This window comes from Delphinus delphis, chromosome 5 (assembly GCF_949987515.2).
Source record: "Delphinus delphis chromosome 5, mDelDel1.2, whole genome shotgun sequence".
Lineage (NCBI taxonomy): Eukaryota > Metazoa > Chordata > Mammalia > Artiodactyla > Delphinidae > Delphinus > Delphinus delphis.
The window spans coordinates 18,798,548-18,820,066 of record NC_082687.1 but is presented as its reverse complement, the minus strand read 5'-3'; the positions used below and the strand labels follow the sequence as shown (position 1 = coordinate 18,820,066).

General features: G+C 37.5%; 1 protein-coding gene across 2 annotated transcripts in view; it reads left to right on the top strand.

The window, feature by feature from the left end:
• Positions 1 to 21,519, top strand: part of PPP3CA (protein phosphatase 3 catalytic subunit alpha) — a 298,669-nt gene that overhangs the window by 242,575 nt on the left and 34,575 nt on the right. For both annotated transcript variants that reach the window (XM_060012044.1, XM_060012043.1), the window contains exons 8-9: positions 2,249 to 2,343; positions 20,414 to 20,539. In XM_060012044.1, coding sequence (XP_059868027.1) covers positions 2,249 to 2,343; positions 20,414 to 20,539 — 221 coding nt within the window. The remainder of the gene's footprint in view (positions 1 to 2,248; positions 2,344 to 20,413; positions 20,540 to 21,519) is intronic.

The following is a 21,519-nucleotide window of genomic DNA, read 5'->3' as shown; positions in this document are numbered from 1 at the left end:
TAAGTGGTTTGCAGAAGTGCTGTAAAGTCCCCTTTAAAGTCCTTTCGTTTTTAGCTTGAAGAGGTAGAATTTTCACCTGGCTGTCTTAAGCACTGTGAGGCCACCTCCTTTTATTTCTTTCAATTCCCGCTCTTACCGTTGTCCCATAAGTGAGTAAATTGCCCGCTACTTTTCAGTCTTGGTTGGCAATGTAGATGAGAATTACACATACGTATTTAACAGGTATTGCATGTTGTACTCTTGTTTAAAGGATATCATTCCTGATCCCAAGTTTTAAAGGGCAAAAACAAGAGACATTCAAATGATGGGGAAAATCCTATATTCTAACTAACAAATACATAACATGATTTTGTAATATCTGGTAAATTTTAAAAATGTAAACTGATTCCAAGGATTTAGAAATCTAAAAAATATCAGATATGCACTTTGATGGTACATTCAATCTACATTTGGGAGATAGGCATAGGGAGAAATAAGCATAATTAATTCTAGGATTTGAAGTCCAATACCCTTCCCAGTATGCTCCACTGAAAGGCATTGTTTTGCCTTCAAAAGCTTAAGCTCATTCCTTCATATTCTAAGTTTTCTGAAAAGGAGGAACATTTATTTTTAAAATCTGTGCACTGAAATTGGGAATTCAGATGCCCGCATTCTGAAGTAAGCCCATACCTGTGATGATTCTGAATCAAGGCAGATCCTGTTGTTTTCAAAATTAGCTTTTTTCAAGCAATCAGTCAGCAAGTATGAACTGATCCAATATTGTGTGCTCACTGCTCTTGTAGCCAATAGTCGCAGTAACCTATTGATATACCCAGCCAATCAGGTCCTCAGATAATTTTTTTCACTTTTCAGGGCAGTGGTGTCACCATTGCTTTTTGGCTGACTGTCCCAACTGAACATGTTAAGCAGATTTATCTTAATCCCATGGTAGACCTGAAATCCATCTGCTTACTTGAAAACAGGTTAAGTGTGTCGATTAAAATCAACAAGTATATTTGTTTAAAATGAGCAGTTGACTGATTCATTGGGGAAAGTTGAGATTATGTCATCCAGATTCTTTGTTTTTATTTGCTGTCAAGTAGGCATAATCAGGCAGAGTTTATAAAGTCAAGGTACCAGGATTAAGAGCGTCACTATCTTTTCCATTCTGATTTTTTCCCCCAACAAAGCTCAGTTCCATAAGCAGAATAAATACTTCTAGGACATTTCAAAAGATTTTTAAGGGGGTATTTTCTCTTGGGAAAAGTAGTATCAAAATATTTGTAAAATTATAAACTTTAAAGTCATTATTTAATCTATCTAAAGGTACTATTTGAGGCCTGTTTAGACCCCAGCTAATTTAGGCATGATTAGTCTGCCAGAAATAACTGACGCAGAAGAACCAAGGAATGATAAAATTTTGTTTTGCACTTTAGGAATTTTTCTAAACTAATATTCCTGAAATCTGTCACATAGAAGTCGTGAGATACATTTTCACCTTGATGGAAAAGAACCAAATCTCCTGTATTTTTTGATTTGAGGACTAGAGTCCTATTTTTGTCTCAGTGAAAGAAAAGTAACTGGATTGTTAATTTATTTCCAAACATCTTGCAGAGGTTTCATTACTGATTGATTAAATATTTCCCTGCTGAGACAATAATCTTTGACCTATAGACACCAGAAGAGATTGGTAATAAATAAAATTCTAAAATAGAAACAATTTCAGCTCGTAAAACCCACAGATTTAACCAGACATTCTCTGAAAAGCAAATCACTTGGTCTAGGCAAAATGGATTTATATAACCATGACAGAATATTGTTACAAATAGAATAATCAGCCTTGTTATTAGTGGTAAAGTTTTGTATATCGCACTGCTTATTTAATCTATTCATGTTAAAAATATTGGCAAACTTCTGAAAAACATGGTAGGTACAGGTATCTGTGTACAAAAAGCAGCCTTTGTCCTCTCTATTCAACATGGAAATGAATTCTGATTTTTCACTGAATTCCACTCTCTCCCAGGTCTGCTAAACTTAGAAAAGACCTATTTTGAAATTGTACATATGACTGTGCGTCTCCATTGTCACCCTCAAAATGAATTGATGTCTGTGTATAACAGACTTCAGAGAGAAAATTTTTAGTGCCTCCATAATTGAATTCTCTTTGAATAGTAAAACTTAACTTTAATTTTCTATTTCTAAATGTCTATTTTGATATCATCTTTTTTCCATACTTAGCCTTGTTTTGACTTGTATTTATTGTTTTTAGGTACCGCATGTACAGGAAAAGCCAAACAACAGGCTTCCCTTCTCTCATTACAATTTTTTCAGCACCAAATTACTTAGATGTATACAATAACAAAGGTGAGTGTTTTCAAATCCCTCTTGGAGTTTTGTATAGTATGTGTAATAACTTAAGTTCTCTTTTGGTCTGGTTTTAATTAAGCATTTTTAGTCATTCTTTTTCTCCTTACTTTTTCATTTATTGTTTGATGCAGATTTTGTGATTATCTTCAAAGTTCCAGATTCAGTTGGTCAGAGGTGGGAGCCCAGGCACTGTTATTTTTTAATTGTTCTCTAGGAGATTCTAATGTAAAGTAGGGTTGACAGCTACTGCTATGATAGGTATAGGCTTTAAAAGAAAGAATAATTGAGAGAAATCCAAAATCATGCTTCTTAAGAAGGATGGGGATTTAAATAAGAATAGTGTGACTGCACATGTAAAGGATTGTGAAAAATAAGCAGAAAGAAGCTATAGCTTGAAATTCAAATTCAGATTTCATCTGTTGAGCACCTACCATGAGTCAGACCTTGTGATACGTATGTATTCATTTATTTTTAAAAAATTGAATTAAACTTTAAAATAAATATCATTTGCCTCCCAGAGTGAGTCTCTATGGTAACTGCCTTGCCCAAGGTCACTCAGTTAGGTAGTGATGAACTGGCATCAAACCGACATCATCTGGTCCAGCATCCTGTACTTTCTTTCTGCAACGCTGTACCTGTGGCCCAAAAGAGACCAGGAAAGGAGAGGGCATTATTTACTGACTAGAGAAGAGAGGGGGAGTGGGGGTCACATTGTTTTCTTTCATAAAGGTAATCTCTTTATGAAAGGAAATGATGTGAGGTGTTAGAGGTGTGGCAGAATGAATGAGAAAGTGTGAAACAGTCATTAACCCTCCTTGGCATTGGTCCGGATAGTATATATGCAGCATTTCTGAGTGTGGCTTTCTGAGATTAAGAGAAATGAAACAGAAAGAAACCAATCAAGTAATACATGTGAGGCCAAATACAGGCCAGGAGAGGCAGGAAAAGGCAGCCTTATCTCTGAGCCAGTCTGAAAACTCCTGGAATTGGGAGCCTTTCCCATGCCTCTGCGAGTTGTGAGAGGCAGCTTCCTGTCCTAGGCTGGTGTCCAGGATGCCTTCCCAGGCACCTGCTTGCTGTCCTCCGTCCTTATGAATCGGTTGTTACCTTCGTTTCAAGCCTGCATTCCACTTTCCCCTTGGGAAGTGGGTCTCTCCCTTTGCCTGTACCCTGATCTCCTGCTTCGCACTTTCCCACCTCCTGCTGAGGCCTGGATACTGAGGCCTGTACCTTCTGGATCTGTCAGGGATCCTGCTCCAAAGGGCAAACCACATGTCACACTTTCCAATCACTACCTCTCCCCAGAGGAATCTGCGCTGTCCTACAGATAAAGTTTCTGACTGTCCAACTCCTGTCCCCATGACTCAGAGAGTGACCCCTGCTGGCTGGAGTTTGCTCTAGCTGCACAGTCTGTTTCGTTGCCATTTTGACTCTGGGGGACCCTCCCCTGTGGCCTTGGGGCATGGTTGTCGGTAGGCACAAAGAGTTTCTGCCACAACCACGGATGGCAGTATGTGAGGGATAGTTGTCCCCCTTTTCTTATTGCCTAGTTCCTAGAAAAGAACCTGCCCTTGGTTCTCTGTGGCAAGAAGCATGCAAAATCAAGTAAAACATGTTCTCTGCATATCAAGTGCTTATCAACTAGTTGACAGAGCGAGACATCCGGATGATTTCATGAAAATGTAAGATGGTGTCATGAAGTAAAACCAAGAGAGTCAAACACTAAGTACATTCGACAAGGGGTGATTTTTCTAGAATGGTCAGAGAAGGTCTTATTTCAGATAAAATATGATCTGGACATGGAAGAATGGTTAACGTTTGATTAGAAAGAGGAAAAAATAAAGTCAAGGCCAGTGTTTTTGTAACTTTCTTATTTTTAAGCAGCAAAGACTTTTTTTTTTTCCGTCTCCAAACAGAATCTCAATCTTGAAGCCTCTTGTGTAAAATCAATAAGAAGTAGTTCCCTTTCGTTGGATAAGGCTTCTCCATCTTGTCCCCAAAATTCCCCTTGGTACCTACAAGAAATGCAAGAACTCAGTAGGTTGTTTTGCATGTCCCACCGTGATCCTGTTATTTACCAAAAGTATGTAATTTATGAGCACTTATGTTTTTGTTGTTTTATGGCATTAAACTTTTTTTCTGTTACACCTAGTGAAGGCAGTGCCCAAATGAATAATTTTCTTGACAGAGACTGATTACTAAGTAGCATGTACTATACTTACAAGTTTTTTAAAAATTTAAAAAAAACCCTCGAAACAGGAAAAAAAAAAAAAACGGAAAGAGAAAGAGAATTGAGATTTTAACTCCATGAAAACAGGTCTAGCCTTTTTCCATCCATCACAATGCTAGGCAATGCAGTTTTGCTTGAGACCAATAGAGATTTCTTGAATAAGATGTGCATTGCTTCTTTGTCTGTGGTTCTGATTTAACAAGGCAGGAACTTAAAAGGCAATAGACATCAGTGCATTGCTATCTTTGAGGTTCTGTGCTTCTTTCACTCTGCCTTTAGGGCGGATCACAATCTCTCGGGGAGGGGATAGAAGCATTTCATTTTGGGAACCTTTTCATAAAAGAAAAAAATTCTCCTGAGAGAAGAAGATAAACTGATAGGAAGAAGAAAGATATATTCTTCAGTTTGAGCACAATTTCAAAAGACTTTTGTGTAAAATCTCTGAAGCACTTTCAAGCTATTACACTAGCACTGTGTACAGTATGTGGGACTGGGAGTTCACTGCTGAAGGGAGGATGACTGTATTAGAATAAAATAAATGTTAACGAGAACTTTAAAAGCCAGTGCAATAAAACTGGTTGCAAGCACCTTCAAAACACAATCAGTGGAAAGAAACAGCCATGAAGACTCTCTGAGTTAACCATTTGATTCTTAGAAAACAGATGACCATCAAGGCCTCTGGGATTATAACCTAGTAGTTAGACTGTGATTTGATTTTTAAAATTCCTGCGAATTAAAGAAGCAGTAATAGCTCTCTGGCAAAATGAAAGAAAAAGAAAAAAAATAGATTTATTCTGCCATCTTGTTTTTTAATTGAAGTATATTTGATTTACAATGTTGTGTTAGTTTTAGGTGTACAGCAAAGTGATTCAGTTATACATTACATATGTATTCTTTTTCAGATTCTTTTCCCTTATAGGTTATTATAAAATATAAAATAATTATTATAAATTATTATAAAATATTCGTTAGAGTTCCCTGTGCTATACAGTAGGTCCTTGTTGCTTATCTATTATATATATATAGTAGTGTGTATCTGTTAATCCCAAACTCCTAATTTATCCCTCCCCCCTTCCCCCTTTAGTAATCATAAGTTTGTTTTCTACGTCTGTGAGTCTAGTCTGCTGTCTTAAAACCGATAATAGTCATGTGATCAGCTCCATGTTTAAATGTCCAGTCGTTCGGATTAGTAGTTCATACTTGCCTGCAATTAAAAGCAGCTTTCAGAACGCAGTGAGGACTGTACATGTCCCATCCCCTATGTCAATCCCCATATCCTATGTTAATCCATTCAGTTCTTATCCTTTCCAGTCTGCATTAACAGACAAACAACTTGCCCCTCTTCCTGCTTCGGTTTCCTCACTCTGACAAATCCTGCTTACTCCTGCAAGATGCCAGGGCCAAAGATGTAGCTCTGAATCCCAGCTCTGCCGTGAGACAACGAACTCATCTAAAATTATTGGCATACAGTGACATCTCTGTAAAATGAGAAAAAAAAAATTTTGTGTGAATAATAGATGAAATTACTTTGAAACAAAACGTTGTGCACTATTAAGATATTATCATCATTGAATATTTTATATTGCTTGAATTATGCCATGTGTCTGTGTGGGGCTTCCCAGAAGCTGGCAGAATACTCTTCCTCTTCAGCTTCATAGTTATAATTTTACTTTATGGGTCAGTTTACCTTTGTGACCGATCTCTCTGCGTCCCTCTGCATGAACCCTTTACTTTAGCCAAATTGTTCTTCCGCTCATCGCGCTGAACAACTTTTGGCTTTCCTTTTCGCCACATCTTTGCCCACCCACTTCTTTTCATCTATATCTAGAACACTTGTCTTGCTCTTCTCTGCCCGTGTAAATGGACTGTACCCCCTCCAGTCTGTCTGTTGGTAGTTCTTCTCTTAATGCCTGTAATACGAATCATTTACTCTTCATCTGCAATACCAATCATTTGCCCTCGTACTTAGCATTTACTTTTGTTTCTAGTTAGCTTTTCCGTGCATTCCTATAACTTCCCAATCAGATAATAGTTTGAATCAGGGGCTTTTTGATACACATTGTAAAGCCAAGTAGCATGCCTTTTACATGGTAGGCAGCCAATACGTGCATTGATCAAAGCATTTTCTTTCTGGGAATTAATAGCAAGACAGTGCCCAAAAGTATCCTATTGGTGTTGACCCTCAGAGCTTTATCTGTCTTTAAATTACTGCTGTAACCAGTGTTGATTTCCCAGTTGGAGTTAAACATTTGCAGAGTACTTAGCACCTTTGAATTGTTTTTCTCCTGTGACGCTGTAGCCCAAGGGAAAAGCGATTTCACAATTATTCAGATACACCAAACAGAAGAAAAATGCAGTAATGACACGTTGCTACTGCTGCTGCTGCTGCTTCTTCAAAATAATTTTCCATCTGTGAAAGTGACTTCAACCTCATCCACTCACCAACGTAACAAACCTTTATTGAGAACTTACTGTATACCAAGTACCATGTGAGGTGCTAAGGATATAAAATAAACAAGACAGACATGGTCTTTTTTCTAGTGGGGTTTATAATCTAGTAGTGTGATAGGCGTTAAAGAATTTCACCAATAATTATTTAAATATATTTGCAAAATCCTACAAAGAAAAGCACGGTATGAAAGCAGAATGGAAATAAGCTGGTGGCAACAAAAAAAGCTTAACTGAGAAAGTGACATGTAAGCTCTCTTAGAGTGAAATCTCTCAGTGCAGGAAAACACAATGGCAGATGTGAACTCTGCTTTAAACAATTCGGTTTGGCCGAAAACTATAATAAACCTCTTTTTAAAAGTGTTTTAAACCTTGATGTAAACAGTTAAGTCCTTTGTCTCTCTAATGATTATAACTGTGCTTCAAAAAAATCTATAAAGTAAATTGTAGTAGGTTTCCATGTGGTGCTAGTTCTCCATGGTTCAGATGAGTCGTCATATGGATAGGTGAGAGGCTAGATGGATGGATGGATGCTACAGATGTAGAGAAATATAAACATGTATACCAGGGGTGTACAACTCAGTTCTAAGAAAATCTACTGACAGTAAAATTAAGTAATTAAGTAAAAGGTATTAAATGAAATGTATTTTGGAGTTGAGAGGAAAATCTAAATGACAACCAAACTAATACAGTGATCAAGACCAAAGATTAAAATGACAACCAGGAAAGAAATCAATTCAATGTTAAAGTAAGTTAAGGAAGAGAAGTTGAAAATCAGCTTTCAAGGATGGACAGGAAAAGCATTGTTTATAAGAATTTTGAGATTTTTTTTTTTTTGCAAAAGTCTGTGCTTTTTGATAGAAAAAAACATATTATGATGTTTTGGACTTTTAAACTAGACAACTTGATAGATTTACTTATAAAAAGCATTTTAGTCTTACCAAAACTTGCAATTTCAACATCCTCAAATATTTCCCAATCAAAAAGTAGACAGGGCCTTCAGGAAGGTACCATTTATAAATTAAAAGATAATGTCTGACTTGGCAGGAAAATACCATTGTAAGGGAGGGTTGAATTGTTAATATAGTGAACCCAGGTAGGAATCTGAGTGGCAGTTGTGATGTGAGCTCCAGGAGCAAATGCAGCATATCTGAAGCCAACTGGCCTTGAAGCCCCACCTTCCAGCAGGAGCTCTCAGCGCTCGGTGACACACCATTGACACAGCATGGTGTTGCCAGGCCTTACAATCTCATTCCCTGCTGCACCGCAGTCCTTTCACACTGGGAGCTTGTTTCACCATTCAGGAATAACTTCCACAAACTTAGAGATAACTGGAACCTGCCAGGTTCAGGAGCCAAATAGAACCAGCTAGATTCCATCTTTGTCCTGTGTGGAGGAGGGAAAGGGGCAGGGGGAGTCTCTGGAAGGGAGGAGCATCACTGCCCAGGCAACCCTGAGTAGCACCTCTGCCTCTTTCTCTACAGCATGTGTAAAAGTTTACTTCCCTGGGAAGACACCCACGTTTTATAACAAGGGGCCATTTCCGTAGAGTCTGAGGCCTGTCTTCAGCATGGGCATCACCTTTCTCATTAACATATCCCTTTTTAAAGCATTTTTGGGGTATTTGCAACCATAGCCATAAATATGATCACTAGTTGCTTTACAAATTGGATAAAATTAATCTAGAGACTTTGCCCAATGGCAAAGTGTTCCCAACCCTTACTTTATTCCTCTATCATCTCAAATCTAAAGGTCTTCTTAATTGCTCTTGAGCAGCTGTGGCCAGTTCACTTATTTCAACATAGAAAATGTAGATACTTAATCTTTCACTTCAGATTGTATTTACATTTAGATAAACTATAAAAATACCATCTATGGACTGAATGTCTGTGTTCCTCCTCCCTCCAAATTCATTATGTTGAGACTCTAACCCCCGATGTGATGTATTTCGAGGTGCCACCTTTGGGAAATAATTACTGTTAGATTAGGTCATGGCTGGGGCATTGTGATGGGATTAATTATAAAGATAGGAGGAAACAGGCTCTCTCTGCATGCACCAAGGAAGGCTATGTGAGGACAAGACCAGCCAGAGGGCCCTCACCAAGAACCTGACCCTGCTGGCACTCTGATCTGGACGTCCAGCCTCCAGAACTGTGAGAAATAAATGTTTGTTGTTTAAGTCAAAAACAAAAAAAAGAAAGAAAATGTAAATACATATTCATGGTAGCATTTTGTTATTTGACATTTGCTAACAAATGCTAAAGCAAAAGCAAACAATAAGGAAGATACACCCCCATGAAAAAAAGAGTCATTTCTTTACTTATTTGATAAACATTTTTATTTTTTAGCCCAATGAGTATTGGTAGAATTACACACACCAGGAAGATAATTTCTTAATAATGGTTATTAAACCTAGGACAATCTACCAAGGAGTAGTATGGAATATAAGAATCTATGAAGGAGCCAAGCAGAAACCATGAACAAAAGTCTTAGTATTAACTCCTTTTATTATCAGTATGAGATGGTAAAGAAGAAATTTAGGTAGACTTTTAAAGGTAAAGAGAACTTGAAGTTAGAAGGTTTTGATTGGTTTTCAGAGAAATCACCTCTCTGAGATAAATGGATAAAATTAACTGCAGAGAGGTTTCAGTAGAATGTCCCCTTTACGCTGCCTTTTATAACCAGGATTCTTCAATATGTGCAATTCATCAGTGGTTGTGATTTCCTATACCTATAACAATAATAATAACTAATATTTATTGAGCATTTACCATTGCCAGACAGTGCTCTACATTTCCATTCCATGAATAAATGCATTTAATCTTTCAAGCACTCGATGAACTACATTATAATCTTGATTTTATTGATGAAAAACCGGACACAGAGGAGTTACATACTTTCCCCAAAGTTCATGCAAGCTGGTCAGGGAATGGCACTGAGATCGAAGCTCAGCAGTCTGACTCCAGGGCCCACGGGTTACCCTCCTTCTGTGCTCTTGTGCATCAGCTTTGTTATGTGAAAGCTTTCAGGGCAGCGTTTGCACTGATCCCCTATTCAGCTCAGGGGTTCATTGTGTTTAGGTGACTAGTTTTCAAGAAGAAAGGAAAAGCTTTTGAAATGAAGAGTCATTTGTTATCACTTTTAAATTACATGAGTGTTTTACATCCAAATACATACATTATTAAAAGATTAGAGTATCTTTTGTACTAGTCTGAAATAAATGTCTCCCTTGAAAAGATATCCCCCAAAGCACTTATGCTTTCGCTTTTGTTTATTCAGCTCTGCTGTGAAAGTGTCATTGCTGGAGGCCGCTTTCTAAATAGATTAGTTTTACTCCAGTAATCACCTTGCTTACATTTAAACATTTAATTAATGGGACAGAAGGTGAAATAGAAAACCTATCAAGATTGAATATTTAGGGATTACTTTCCCTATATATTTTAATTGAATTAAGCTACGTATAATCTATGTATCTTTACTCTAACAAATGGCCTTGATTTCTTTTTTGTTTTTACATCTTTATTGGAGTATAATTGCTTTACAATGGTGTGTTAGTTTCTGCTTTATGACAAAGTGAATCAGTTATACATATGTTCCCATATCTCTTCCCTCTTGCGTCTCCCTCCCTCCCACCCTCCCTATCGCACCCCTCCAGGCGGTCACAGAGCACCGAGCTGATGTCCCTGTGCTATGTGGCTGCTTCCCACTAGCTATCTACCTTACGTTTGGTAGTGTATATATGCCCATGCCTCTCTCTCGCTTTGTCACAGCTTGATTTCTTAACCATCACCACTACAGGATTGTAAATTTCAGCAGTTAAGTAATTGTGGAGCTTCAACAAAGAAGTACTCTATGGCAGTGGGTGCGATAATGCTCGCTTTTCACAAAGCTCTGCCCATAAAATCAGATCTCAGTGTTCTGTGAACCCTTCCTTGGGGATGAAGACAGGACCTCTAGCAACCTGAGTCCTCCATCCAGATTCCTTGTTAGTGCTCTTCTGCTGCCCCTTGGACGGGACCATTTAAGGCTTACATCTTGTGTTACATTCCATTTTCTGACAGATGGTTAGAGGATTCTTACCCTGGACTGAAACCAACTTCTCTAGAAATCTAATTGCCAATAAGGCATTTAACAGGAGGGAAAACAAGAAATATATATTTATTTGTGTGTGTGTGTATATATATATATGTATGTGTATATATATATATATATATATATATATACACACACACATAACATATATGAAACGTTAAAGATTGAATCAGTGGATTATCCCTTGCTATTCATTATCTAGAGGTTCTAGACCTGCAAGACACTCAGTGACCTTACTTCCACGAAAAGAAGTAGATATCAAGTGTATAGGCTTATATTAACTCAGTGCCAAGGATATCTTGGAGATAGCAACCTAGAACCATTGCAAGCTGCAGCTTAAGGCTTGATACCAAGTACAAGGTGAAAGAGCATACAGACACTGAAACAGATACAGATACAGGCACTACTTTTCAAAGTACCTCCCACCGAGGTACACTTACCCTTGTTATGCATTTGGAGCTGATAAGTATCAGCTGTATTGAATGAGAGCCAGTGTTTCCTATGTCCATGCCATCTCCCCCAGTAGCTTAAAGCTTCAGGTAAATCTTTCTCATTTAGTCTAGGGTTGATTAAGCCTTATTTTAGCATTATAATTGTATAGATTAGAACTTAAAGGAATGTACCAGCTCAAACTGATAAGGAACTCAAAACTGCCGATGACTCCTTGTTGACTTAGCAAAAAATATTTAATGGTAGAAATTCAAATTCTCTTTGTGAAATTGTAATGTTAGAAATGATTCACAGTGTTTGACTGGACTTGGGCTAATCCCAAGGATCAATTTTTGGCCCAAATTCTCTGGATCCTAGTATGTCGATGTGACACATTAAGTGGGAATCGTAAAATGGCAAAACTATTAAAAATAGATAGCCATTCTTTCCTCAAGGAATTTGAAACTGAGTCATGATACTTTATATTTTTCAGGTGCCAAAATTTTATCTGATTGTATATATTATAAATATTAATCCCATATATTATTTTATTTGATCTTCATATTTTGAAGATGACCTAATTATTCCTATTTTACAAGTTTGAAAGGTACGACTCAAATAAGGAGAAATGTTTGCCAAAGCTCACATAGTTACTATGTGACAGAGACAATATTATTTCCACTCTTATCTATTTTAGAATCTTACAATTTCAAAACAGAGTTTAGCCTCTGAAGTGACATATTACCTTTTTCCCAAATTCTTTCAAGCACCCTTCAGACTTCTGTTCATATGTGGTTAGTTACATTTTTAGTGTCCTGACAAGTTACATGTTTTATGTTTTTAAATTTTTCTTTATTTTCTCTTTTTTTTGCCTGCCTGCCTTCTTTCTTTCCTTCCTCTCTTTCTCCATCTTGTCTTTCTTTTCTCTATTTCCTTTCATTAGATCTTTTCTTCAGCCAACACTGTTGAGCATCAACCATGTGCCAGGTATGGTACAAAGCACAATAAAAGAAAAAAGAAGAGAGATCTATGCCTTCCTCATTCCTTCTATCATCTGCCTTCCACTTACTTTACTCAAAATTCTGTATTTGAATAATACCTGATTCAGAATTTACTAATGCAGTATTAAGAAGGGAAACACATAACACACACTCATGCATACATACACGCGCGCACACACACACACACACACACACACATAACCATAAGATTGGCTCAGGTAATAGATATATCTAGTACAGTCACCTTCCTTCATGTAAGATAATATCATCCACATTTATGTAGGAGACTTGTGACAAAGTTAAAGAAGGTGTTATAGGTGCCATGAAAGAGGCATGTACAAGGTAAGAGGAGGAACAAGGGTTAGATGTGGGCGTGAAAGGATTATATACAGAAACACGTGAAACACACACACGTGTATTTCAATAAGTACAAAATCATTAGCTCATACCTTCAAGAAAATTATATTTAACTACTGTTTGTATCCAGTAATACTAAGATATTTCAGGTTGGTTGAAATTCAGTCATTATGTAGAAGTTACTGAGCATGTGCCTGTGAAATACACTCTGATAAGTACTGAATTGAGCAATTTAACCATTAAATTTCTCAAGAAACCCATACTGAAAAATATCATTATGACAGAATTACCTAAAAATTACCTATAAATTGAAGACTTGAAATCCGTCTTCATAAATGCCTTGAACACTTACTTTGAGCCTAACCTTATGAGCCATAGAGTAAAAGTGAGTTACAAGTGTAGCCCTTGCTCACCAAATACAGTAACCCTCATGAATTGGTAAATTTCCTTTGACCTAGGTCATGCCCTTTACTTAGGTCACTAATAATAAAAAAAGGAATCTTCTTAAAACAGAATCCATCAGGCAAGTATAGGACATTGAGAAGAAAAAACAAGGAAACAGGAGTGAGAAGTCAAATTTCTAAATGGAAGGAATCATAGAGATTGTGTTTATAGATGCTATAACATGTACTACAATGACTATGCATATATGTGAATGTACATATATATCTTCTCAAGTTTTTAAACGAAACTTGTACCCTCCCCAAAGTAATCTTTATGGGAACATACAGATTTTTAAAAATCTCTAGCATCTCTCCCAGAGAGAAGACCCTTTCATGCAGCACACCAACATAATCTTAAAATTCTGCCAAAGGACATTATGCGTACATAGTCCTACCTCAAGAATTTTATCCATCAAACTATCATGTCTCCTTCTATGATGGTAGGACTTTGCCAAAAGAACACACTGATGCTACGTTTTCTACCAGGGTATCTGAGGGTGGAAGAATTGAAAGGAAAAGACATCCTGGGCCTATTATGCTTTTTTTTTTTTTTGCGCTTTTTCTGGATGGCTTTCAGGGATTCTGAAGTGCCTTCATTTGCTTTCCTCTCATCTTTGTTTCTTTTCTGTCCCTCTGTCCCATCTTTTGAAGTGGGGAGTGGATTGTCAATTAGAGTTGAGATAAAAACGTTAGCAGAAGGGTGAAAAGAATAAAATTTATCATTTCCCTTCTTTTGAGCTCTTCTCTCCTCTATCTTAGAACTGCCCTAGTAGTGTTGAGAATGCCTGAGGTATGTAGGGAACATTACAGTTACTAATCTGAAGACTTTCAGAAAAAGAGCTCTGTGTTCCTCTTAAAATCGACTTGGAATGTGTTGAACCCATGGTTCGGTGAGCTCGTCAATGCATCTTGCTAGCAATATTTTGATAACTTCTCTTAAACTGGAAGCTCTCTTTGACCCTTCTATTTTTGTCATTTACTGCCCTGTCATCAGCTTCCCTGCTGATGGCAGTTGTAAAGAAGATGCTGCGAAATGTTATCAAGTTTTTGTGAACTGTTGGTTTTTGTGTCTCATCAAAATTTTAAATTTTAAAAAGTAGGAGAGACCCCTTTAATTTACAGATTTGGATATGGCCCAGCAATTTATGCATGGTTTGATAGACGGAGGATTGAATTAAGATCTAGATTCTATTCCTCGGGCTTCACTATATTCAGATGGCCTTGTGGTATCATTAGAAATAATAGAGGTCCAGTGCCCCTTCCCTGTTTCCTAGCAGGAGCAGTCTCTTTATCACTGATTTTTATATCTTTTACATAAGCATGATGGGACCAACTAATTGCATAATTTTGCAGCCATAATTTTGACATCAGAGAAAGAACTGGCATTCAGGTCTCCAGATTCATGGGGATTAATATTCTTTCTATTATACCAAGTTTCTTCTGGCTATCCTTCACCCCTGTGTGTGCAACAAAAGAGCATTTGTTTCTGTGCTGTCTGGTCTGCTCTGAACAATGGTTCATAACCTAAGGCCCGTATATATGTCATAATCCCTCTCAGGGCCTCTGATACAATTGGTAAAGGACATGAGGGCATATGTATTGCTAGCAGAATAGAGGAGTTCCTTGATGGTAGACTTTGTTCTTTTTTCCTCTCTCTATTTCTCAGACAAGGTCTCAGGAGGTGGTCTCGAGTGATTCTTGAAGTACAACCATTTGTATTATTTATATGCACTGGAGATAAACATCTTTCAAGTACTTCAGAGGAGAGCACCGTGTTAGGGCTCAGTTGAGTTCTGTAATTCCAGCGGCAGTCAGAGGAAGGTGGCAGGGGTGGAAGATGAAACGTTAACTGTGAATTTCGTGACGGAATATTTGGGACTGTTCTGGTTTAATGTTTTTCATGTATTTTTGCAACATATATATTTATTATGCAAAAAATCAAAATTCATACGTTATTAATGTAAGATTATTCGAGAAGTATATTTGCATGAGTATTTTATGTGGCTGAAGAAAAAAGAATATATATTATTGCACTTGCATTTTTAAATGAAAGCTATTTATTTACTTTAACATGTTTATTGGAGTATAATTGCTTTACAATGGTGTGTTAGTTTCTGCTTTATAACAAAGTGAATCAGCTATACACATACACGTGTCCCCATATCACTTCCCTCTTGCATCTCCCTCCCTCCCACCCTTCCTATCCTACCCCTCCAGGCAGTCACAGAGCACCGAGCTGATCTCCCTGTGCTATGCGACTGCTTCCCACTAGCTATCTATTTTACGTTTGGTCGTGTGTATATGTCCATGCCACTCTCTCACTTCGTCCCAGCTTGCCCTTCCCCCTCCCCATATCCTCAAGTCCATTCTCTAGTAGGTCTGTGTCTTAATTCCCATCTTGCCCCTGGGTTCTTCATGACCATTTTTTTTTTTTAGATTCCATATATATGTGTTAGCATACGGTATTTGTTTTTCTCTTTCTGACTTACTTCACTCTGTATGCCAGACTCTAGGTCCATCCACCTCACTACAAATAGCACAATTTTGTTTCTTTTTATGGCTGAGTAATATTCCATTGTATATATGTGCCACATCTTCTTTATCCATTCATCTGTCGATGGACACTTAGGTTGCTTCCATGTCCTGGCTATTTTAAATAGAGCTGTAATGAACACTGTGGTACATGACTCTTTTTGAATTATGGTTTTTTCAGGGTATATGCCCAGTAGTGGGATTGCTGGGTCGTATGGTAGTTCTATTTTTAGTTTTTTAAGGAACATCCATACTGTTCTCCATAGTGGCTGTATCAATTTACATTCCCACCAACAGTGCAAGAGGGTTCCCTTTTCTACACACCCTCTCCAGCATTTACTGTTTGTAGATTTTTTGACGATGGCCATTCTAACTGGTGTGAGGTGATACCTCATTGTAGTTTTGGTTTGTATTTCGCTAATGATTAATGATGTTGAGCATTCTTTTGTTTGTTTGTTGGCAATCTGTATACCTTCTTTGGAGAAATGTCTATTTAGGTCTTCTGCCCATTTTTGGATTGGGTTATTTGTTTTTTTGATATTGAGCTGCATGAGCTGCTTATAAATTTTGGAGATTAATCCTTTGTCAGTTGCTTCATTTGCAAATATTTTCTCCCATTCTGAGGGTTGTCTTTTCATCTTGTTTATGGTTTCCTTTGCTGTGCAAAAGCTTTGAAGTTTCATTAGGTCCCATTTGTTTATTTTTGTTTTTATAGAAAAATAAGAAAAAAGTTCTATTAATACCCTCTTAGAATTACTGAGAATATTCATCAGTCTTTGTGTTAATGATGAGATCTTTGCTGCAGAAGTTTGTGAACATCATTTGGGTCTGGAAGAGGTCGTATAAGTTATCTGGATAAACCCATGTAGTGAGGTGAGGTAATTTAGACATAGAGACATTAAGTGACCGTGTGTCTTATAATTCATGACAGAATCCATCTCTCGGTCTCGGCGCCTGGCCTTCCAGTCCAGTGCTCCTTTTTTAAAAAAAAAAAGAATAAATGTGGAAGGGGAAGGGTGAGAATATTGTGGAATACTGAAAAGTTGAGGCACTTCAGATTCAAACCCAAACTGAAGTTTGCTGCTTCTCATGTGTGACCTTGGGCAAATAACCTCTCTGCTTATTTTGAAAATGCAAGTAAGAATCACTTTTGAGAGAGATTGCAAAGATTAGTGATTATAAAAGACCAAATATAGTTCCTGGTATAGAGCAGATGCTTAGAAAACGTAGCTGCTGTTAACTGGTATTATTTCTGCTGTTAATAAACAAAAATAAAATCTGTAAACAGTATCTGCTTTATCAGTAGGCACGCAGATAAATTAGGTTGAGCCAGTGTTGAATGAACAAATGCTTTGTCTCACCAGCTACAAAACAGAGCTTCTGCTTATCTATTGTGGATAAGCCTTGTCCACACTTGTGAATGTGCATCCTATTTCACTTTTCTCAAACACGTATTTTGGCGAAAAGCTAAAACCTCTTTAATTATGAATACCATATTCAAAGTTAAATTAGTATAACAGCTGGGACTAGAATTCATACATTTATAATTTAGGAGAGAGAGAGGGAATGGTGGAAAGGGAATGGATTTGGTGTCAGTAGAAGCTGGGTTTGAATAGGAGTGGTATCTTCCAGTTAGTTCCTGGTTGCATGATCCTAAGAAAGTCACTTCATTTCTTGACCTCAAATCCTTAGTTTATAACATGAGGGCAGTCACATCTGTTTCTCAGATTTGTAGTAAGGATTAAGTGACATATTATAGAAAGCCTCTCTCTTTCATCTGGGGTACTGTCAGTTATAACACTTACTTCTTCCTACTGTACCAACCTAACACTAATAAAAAGTGGGGGAGTGGACTTCGAGGAGAAATTACTCTTCAAAAAGATGACTTAGGACCTTAAGAGATCCTTTTGAAGATGGGAGGATCCATTTCTGCTAATAATATGCAGTATTCAAAAATGGTAAAGACCTTTTCCATGAAGCCGGTGCTCAGGGAGCAGTTAGCAAAAGCGGGAAGTACTTCACCTTTCCCATCTGGCAGATCCCAAGTATTGATATTGTAATTTGCCAGGAGTTTTTCATTTTGCATGTTTCTAATACTATGTGAATGTATCCTTAGGCCAAATGACATATCGCATAAATGATAGGATAATGCAAAGAAGAACAGGTTTACAGAAGTGTATGCGGGATTCAGCATTCCATGGGAAGAAGACAGTTAACTCCCTCCTTATCAGTGTGGATTGCATTATCTGCAATTCCTGTCCCCAAACCATCTGTGATTCTGTTCCGTGGAACTGGGTTGGTCAGCCTGAAATATGATTCAAAGGAAAAAACCTCACTGTTCTCAAGTATGATTTTTGGCAACTTCAAGCTGCTGAAAACATCCACTTTATTATTCAGCTGCAATATGATGTATGTAGTATGCAAATCACAGAAAACTATACATCCTTCCCATGCTCTGCACTGATCAACCCCACCGAGATTCTCTTAGTTCTGAGCCACACTTTAACAGTAGCATTGCTGCTGTGGAATACATCCAGAATAGGATAAGCAAGATGGGGGAAAGGCTCTAGAAGCGGTCTCATGTGAGGAAGGGTCAAAGGCATTAGGAAGAATTTTCTTGAAAAAGATTATAGGGAAAATACTAAGATGTATCCTTAGCTTCTGAGCATCTGTGCTAAGAAGGTGGTATATGAAACATAAAGATAGAGAGCCTGCTGTATGGTACTTGTCCTTACAGCCGTAGGGAGACGTTGGATATATACATATACACTTAGAATAGCTGTGATCAAAACTGAATAATAAATGCAAATAGAGCTGTAAGTCAAGGGCTTTTCGAATTCAGAGGAGAGACATCCACCAGAGGAAATCAGAAAAGATTTCACAGAGGGGATAGTGTTTGGGCTGGGCACCGAAGGATGGGAAGAATTTGGAAATTCAGAGGTTTCTGAGAAAACATTCCAGGTGGAAGGAAAACGCGGAGTTATGAAAGCAATGTTATGTTAAAGATATCGATAAGTAGTTGAGTAAGATATTAGTGCAGACATTCATGCAAAGCTCAAACCCAGTAAACTCCCAGGAGCTCTTCAAAAATACATATTTTTAAGGGATATCTTTATGCATAGCAATCACATGCTATAACATCTTCCACATACGAAAGTCAGTCCAAAAATTAAAAAGTCATGAGATGATTAATTTTTCTATATTTTAAACCGCCAAACAAAACCAAGAAAAACTCATTTGACAGCATCTAGGATCTGTTCAATAGTTTCTGCTAATACAATGCTAATCATGCTATGATAGGATAATAACCGTAAAATCTTGCCAAAACTCAGCAAGGTACAGTGTGAGAGTATTGTTCTTAATATTTAAAGGACTGTCATTTAGAAACAGAAGTATACTTGATCTGTATTTTTCCAGAAGGCAGAACTAGGATCAGTAAGTAGTAAAGAAGGTTTAAATTCCCCCTGAGAATTTCCTACAACTTAAAATCGTCTATCCGTAGAGGAGATGACCCTATTAAAACAGGTAGCTTTTGCTTCATTGAAAGTATTCACGGACACCTGCTCACCCTGTGTCCCGATTGCTATAGATGAGGTTCTGAACCTGGTTAGAAGTGAGACTAGCTATGCTCTTAACATCTCTGCAACCGTAACATCCCATGTGCGTGTGTGTCCAACCTACAGATACCAGGCAAAGCAGCGTGAAGCAGGCAGATTGATTTTCCCATTTTTGAGGATGGTGCATCCTTTTCAGAAGTCAAGGGTGGAGTCAACATCGGCATATTATTTAAGGCAGGATTCAGTCCAAACATTTTACTTTATTAAGTCAAGAGTGCAGTCTAATTTAAACTATCTTGTACAACTATTGTGAGTTGTACTGGAAAAAAGTGTGCTTTAAAAACAATAGATACAAATTCTGTTCAAATATTTGAGGATATTATTAAATTATATCACACTAACTTAGCTATGCCACTTTTATTCGTGTCACCAGGTATTAAATAAGACTAAAATGGGGGGCTTCCCTGGTGGCGCAGTGGTTGAGAGTCCGCCTGCTGATGCAGGGGACACAGGTTCATGCCCCGGTCCGGGAAGATCCCACATGCTGCGGAGTGGCTGGGCCCGTGAGCCATGGCCGCTGAGCCTGCACGTCCGGCGCCCGTGCTCCGCAACGGGAGAGGCCACAACAGTGAGAGGCCCACGAAAAAAAAGAAAAAGAAAAAAAAAGGCTAAAGTGTTCTTGGCTGCAAAAGGAGCTTGATCCAATTCCTGACGTTTGATTAACTATCTTATATAAATGTTTGCCAAACTATAATGCCATTTCATGTATAGTATTTATACATTGTGCAGCTAGATACTACACTGAATGAAGTTTAAATCCGTAACTAAATAAACATTCGTGACCAATGAAGCTGTTTGCCTTGATGCTTTGGAACTTAAGTCAAATATATAGTTGAATTCTCTTGATCAACTCAAGCCATGTGTAGAAGCAGAAGTATGTGCTTGTGAATCTAATGTCCTTCTTTTTCTTTTTTTCAGCTGCAGTATTGAAGTATGAGAACAATGTCATGAATATCAGGCAATTCAACTGTTCTCCTCATCCATACTGGCTTCCCAATTTCATGGATGTTTTCACTTGGTCCCTGCCATTTGTTGGGGAAAAAGGTATGTTGTGGAATCCTGAGATGTTCTTAATAAAATGGTATGGGAAGGAAGGAGAGGTAATGCGGCCTTTTTTACCATGAAACAGTCAGAAAGAGAAACACTTCGGCCTAACCAGTAAAACTCACAGGCTTCACCGTAGGAGCAGTGATTTGAAAGTATGTCACTGTATATGCCATTAACAATATGCAATGAGTGGAATTAAGGGGAAATAAAAGAGGAATATTAGGATAATTTATATAACCTCATTAGAATAATCCAACCCTTAAAAAATAACAGATTCATAGTTTTGATTGGCTTCAAGCTATAATGGCTACCTTCTTTTCTTACCCCTTCGCATTATAATTCAAAAGTATAATGTTATTTTACAGACTACTGGTCAAATTAAAAGCTTGTGATAACCATGCTTTCCTCACATTTCTGATGTTAATAATAATCATTGTACGAAAGTGATTAATGGCTACAATATTTTGAAACACAGCATGTACAATAACAAAAAAATAGTTCATTTAAAATATGGTGGCCATTAGTATAAGGTGAGACAAATTTACATTTAAAAAGTTGTTTATTAGCCTGCCCCAGGTTTACAGAAGAATTGGCCTTATCCTTCTTTCCTTCCTTCTCCCTTTATTTGGTTTTTATATTTTGACCTAAACCTCAGCAAAAATTCGGAGGAAAGGCCTGCACCCACTGAACTTGAGTTTTCAGTTCAGGAGGTTTAATGGTGATAATCTGGATCATTCCTCATGCAACATCTTGAGCATCACAGAGAAGGTGAATGTGTGCATTGTAATAAACATAAGAGCTTGCACGTGTTTCAGAAAAATGATGTCTTATGGGGGGATTTTAGAGAAAAGCTGTACATTCTTCTGAAATATTTGTTTGTTTATATTAATACATATGTGTAATATATTAATATGTGTAGTATTTATTTTCCTACAATGTATTTTTTCTTTAAATATTCTAAAAACAATTAAACCCGA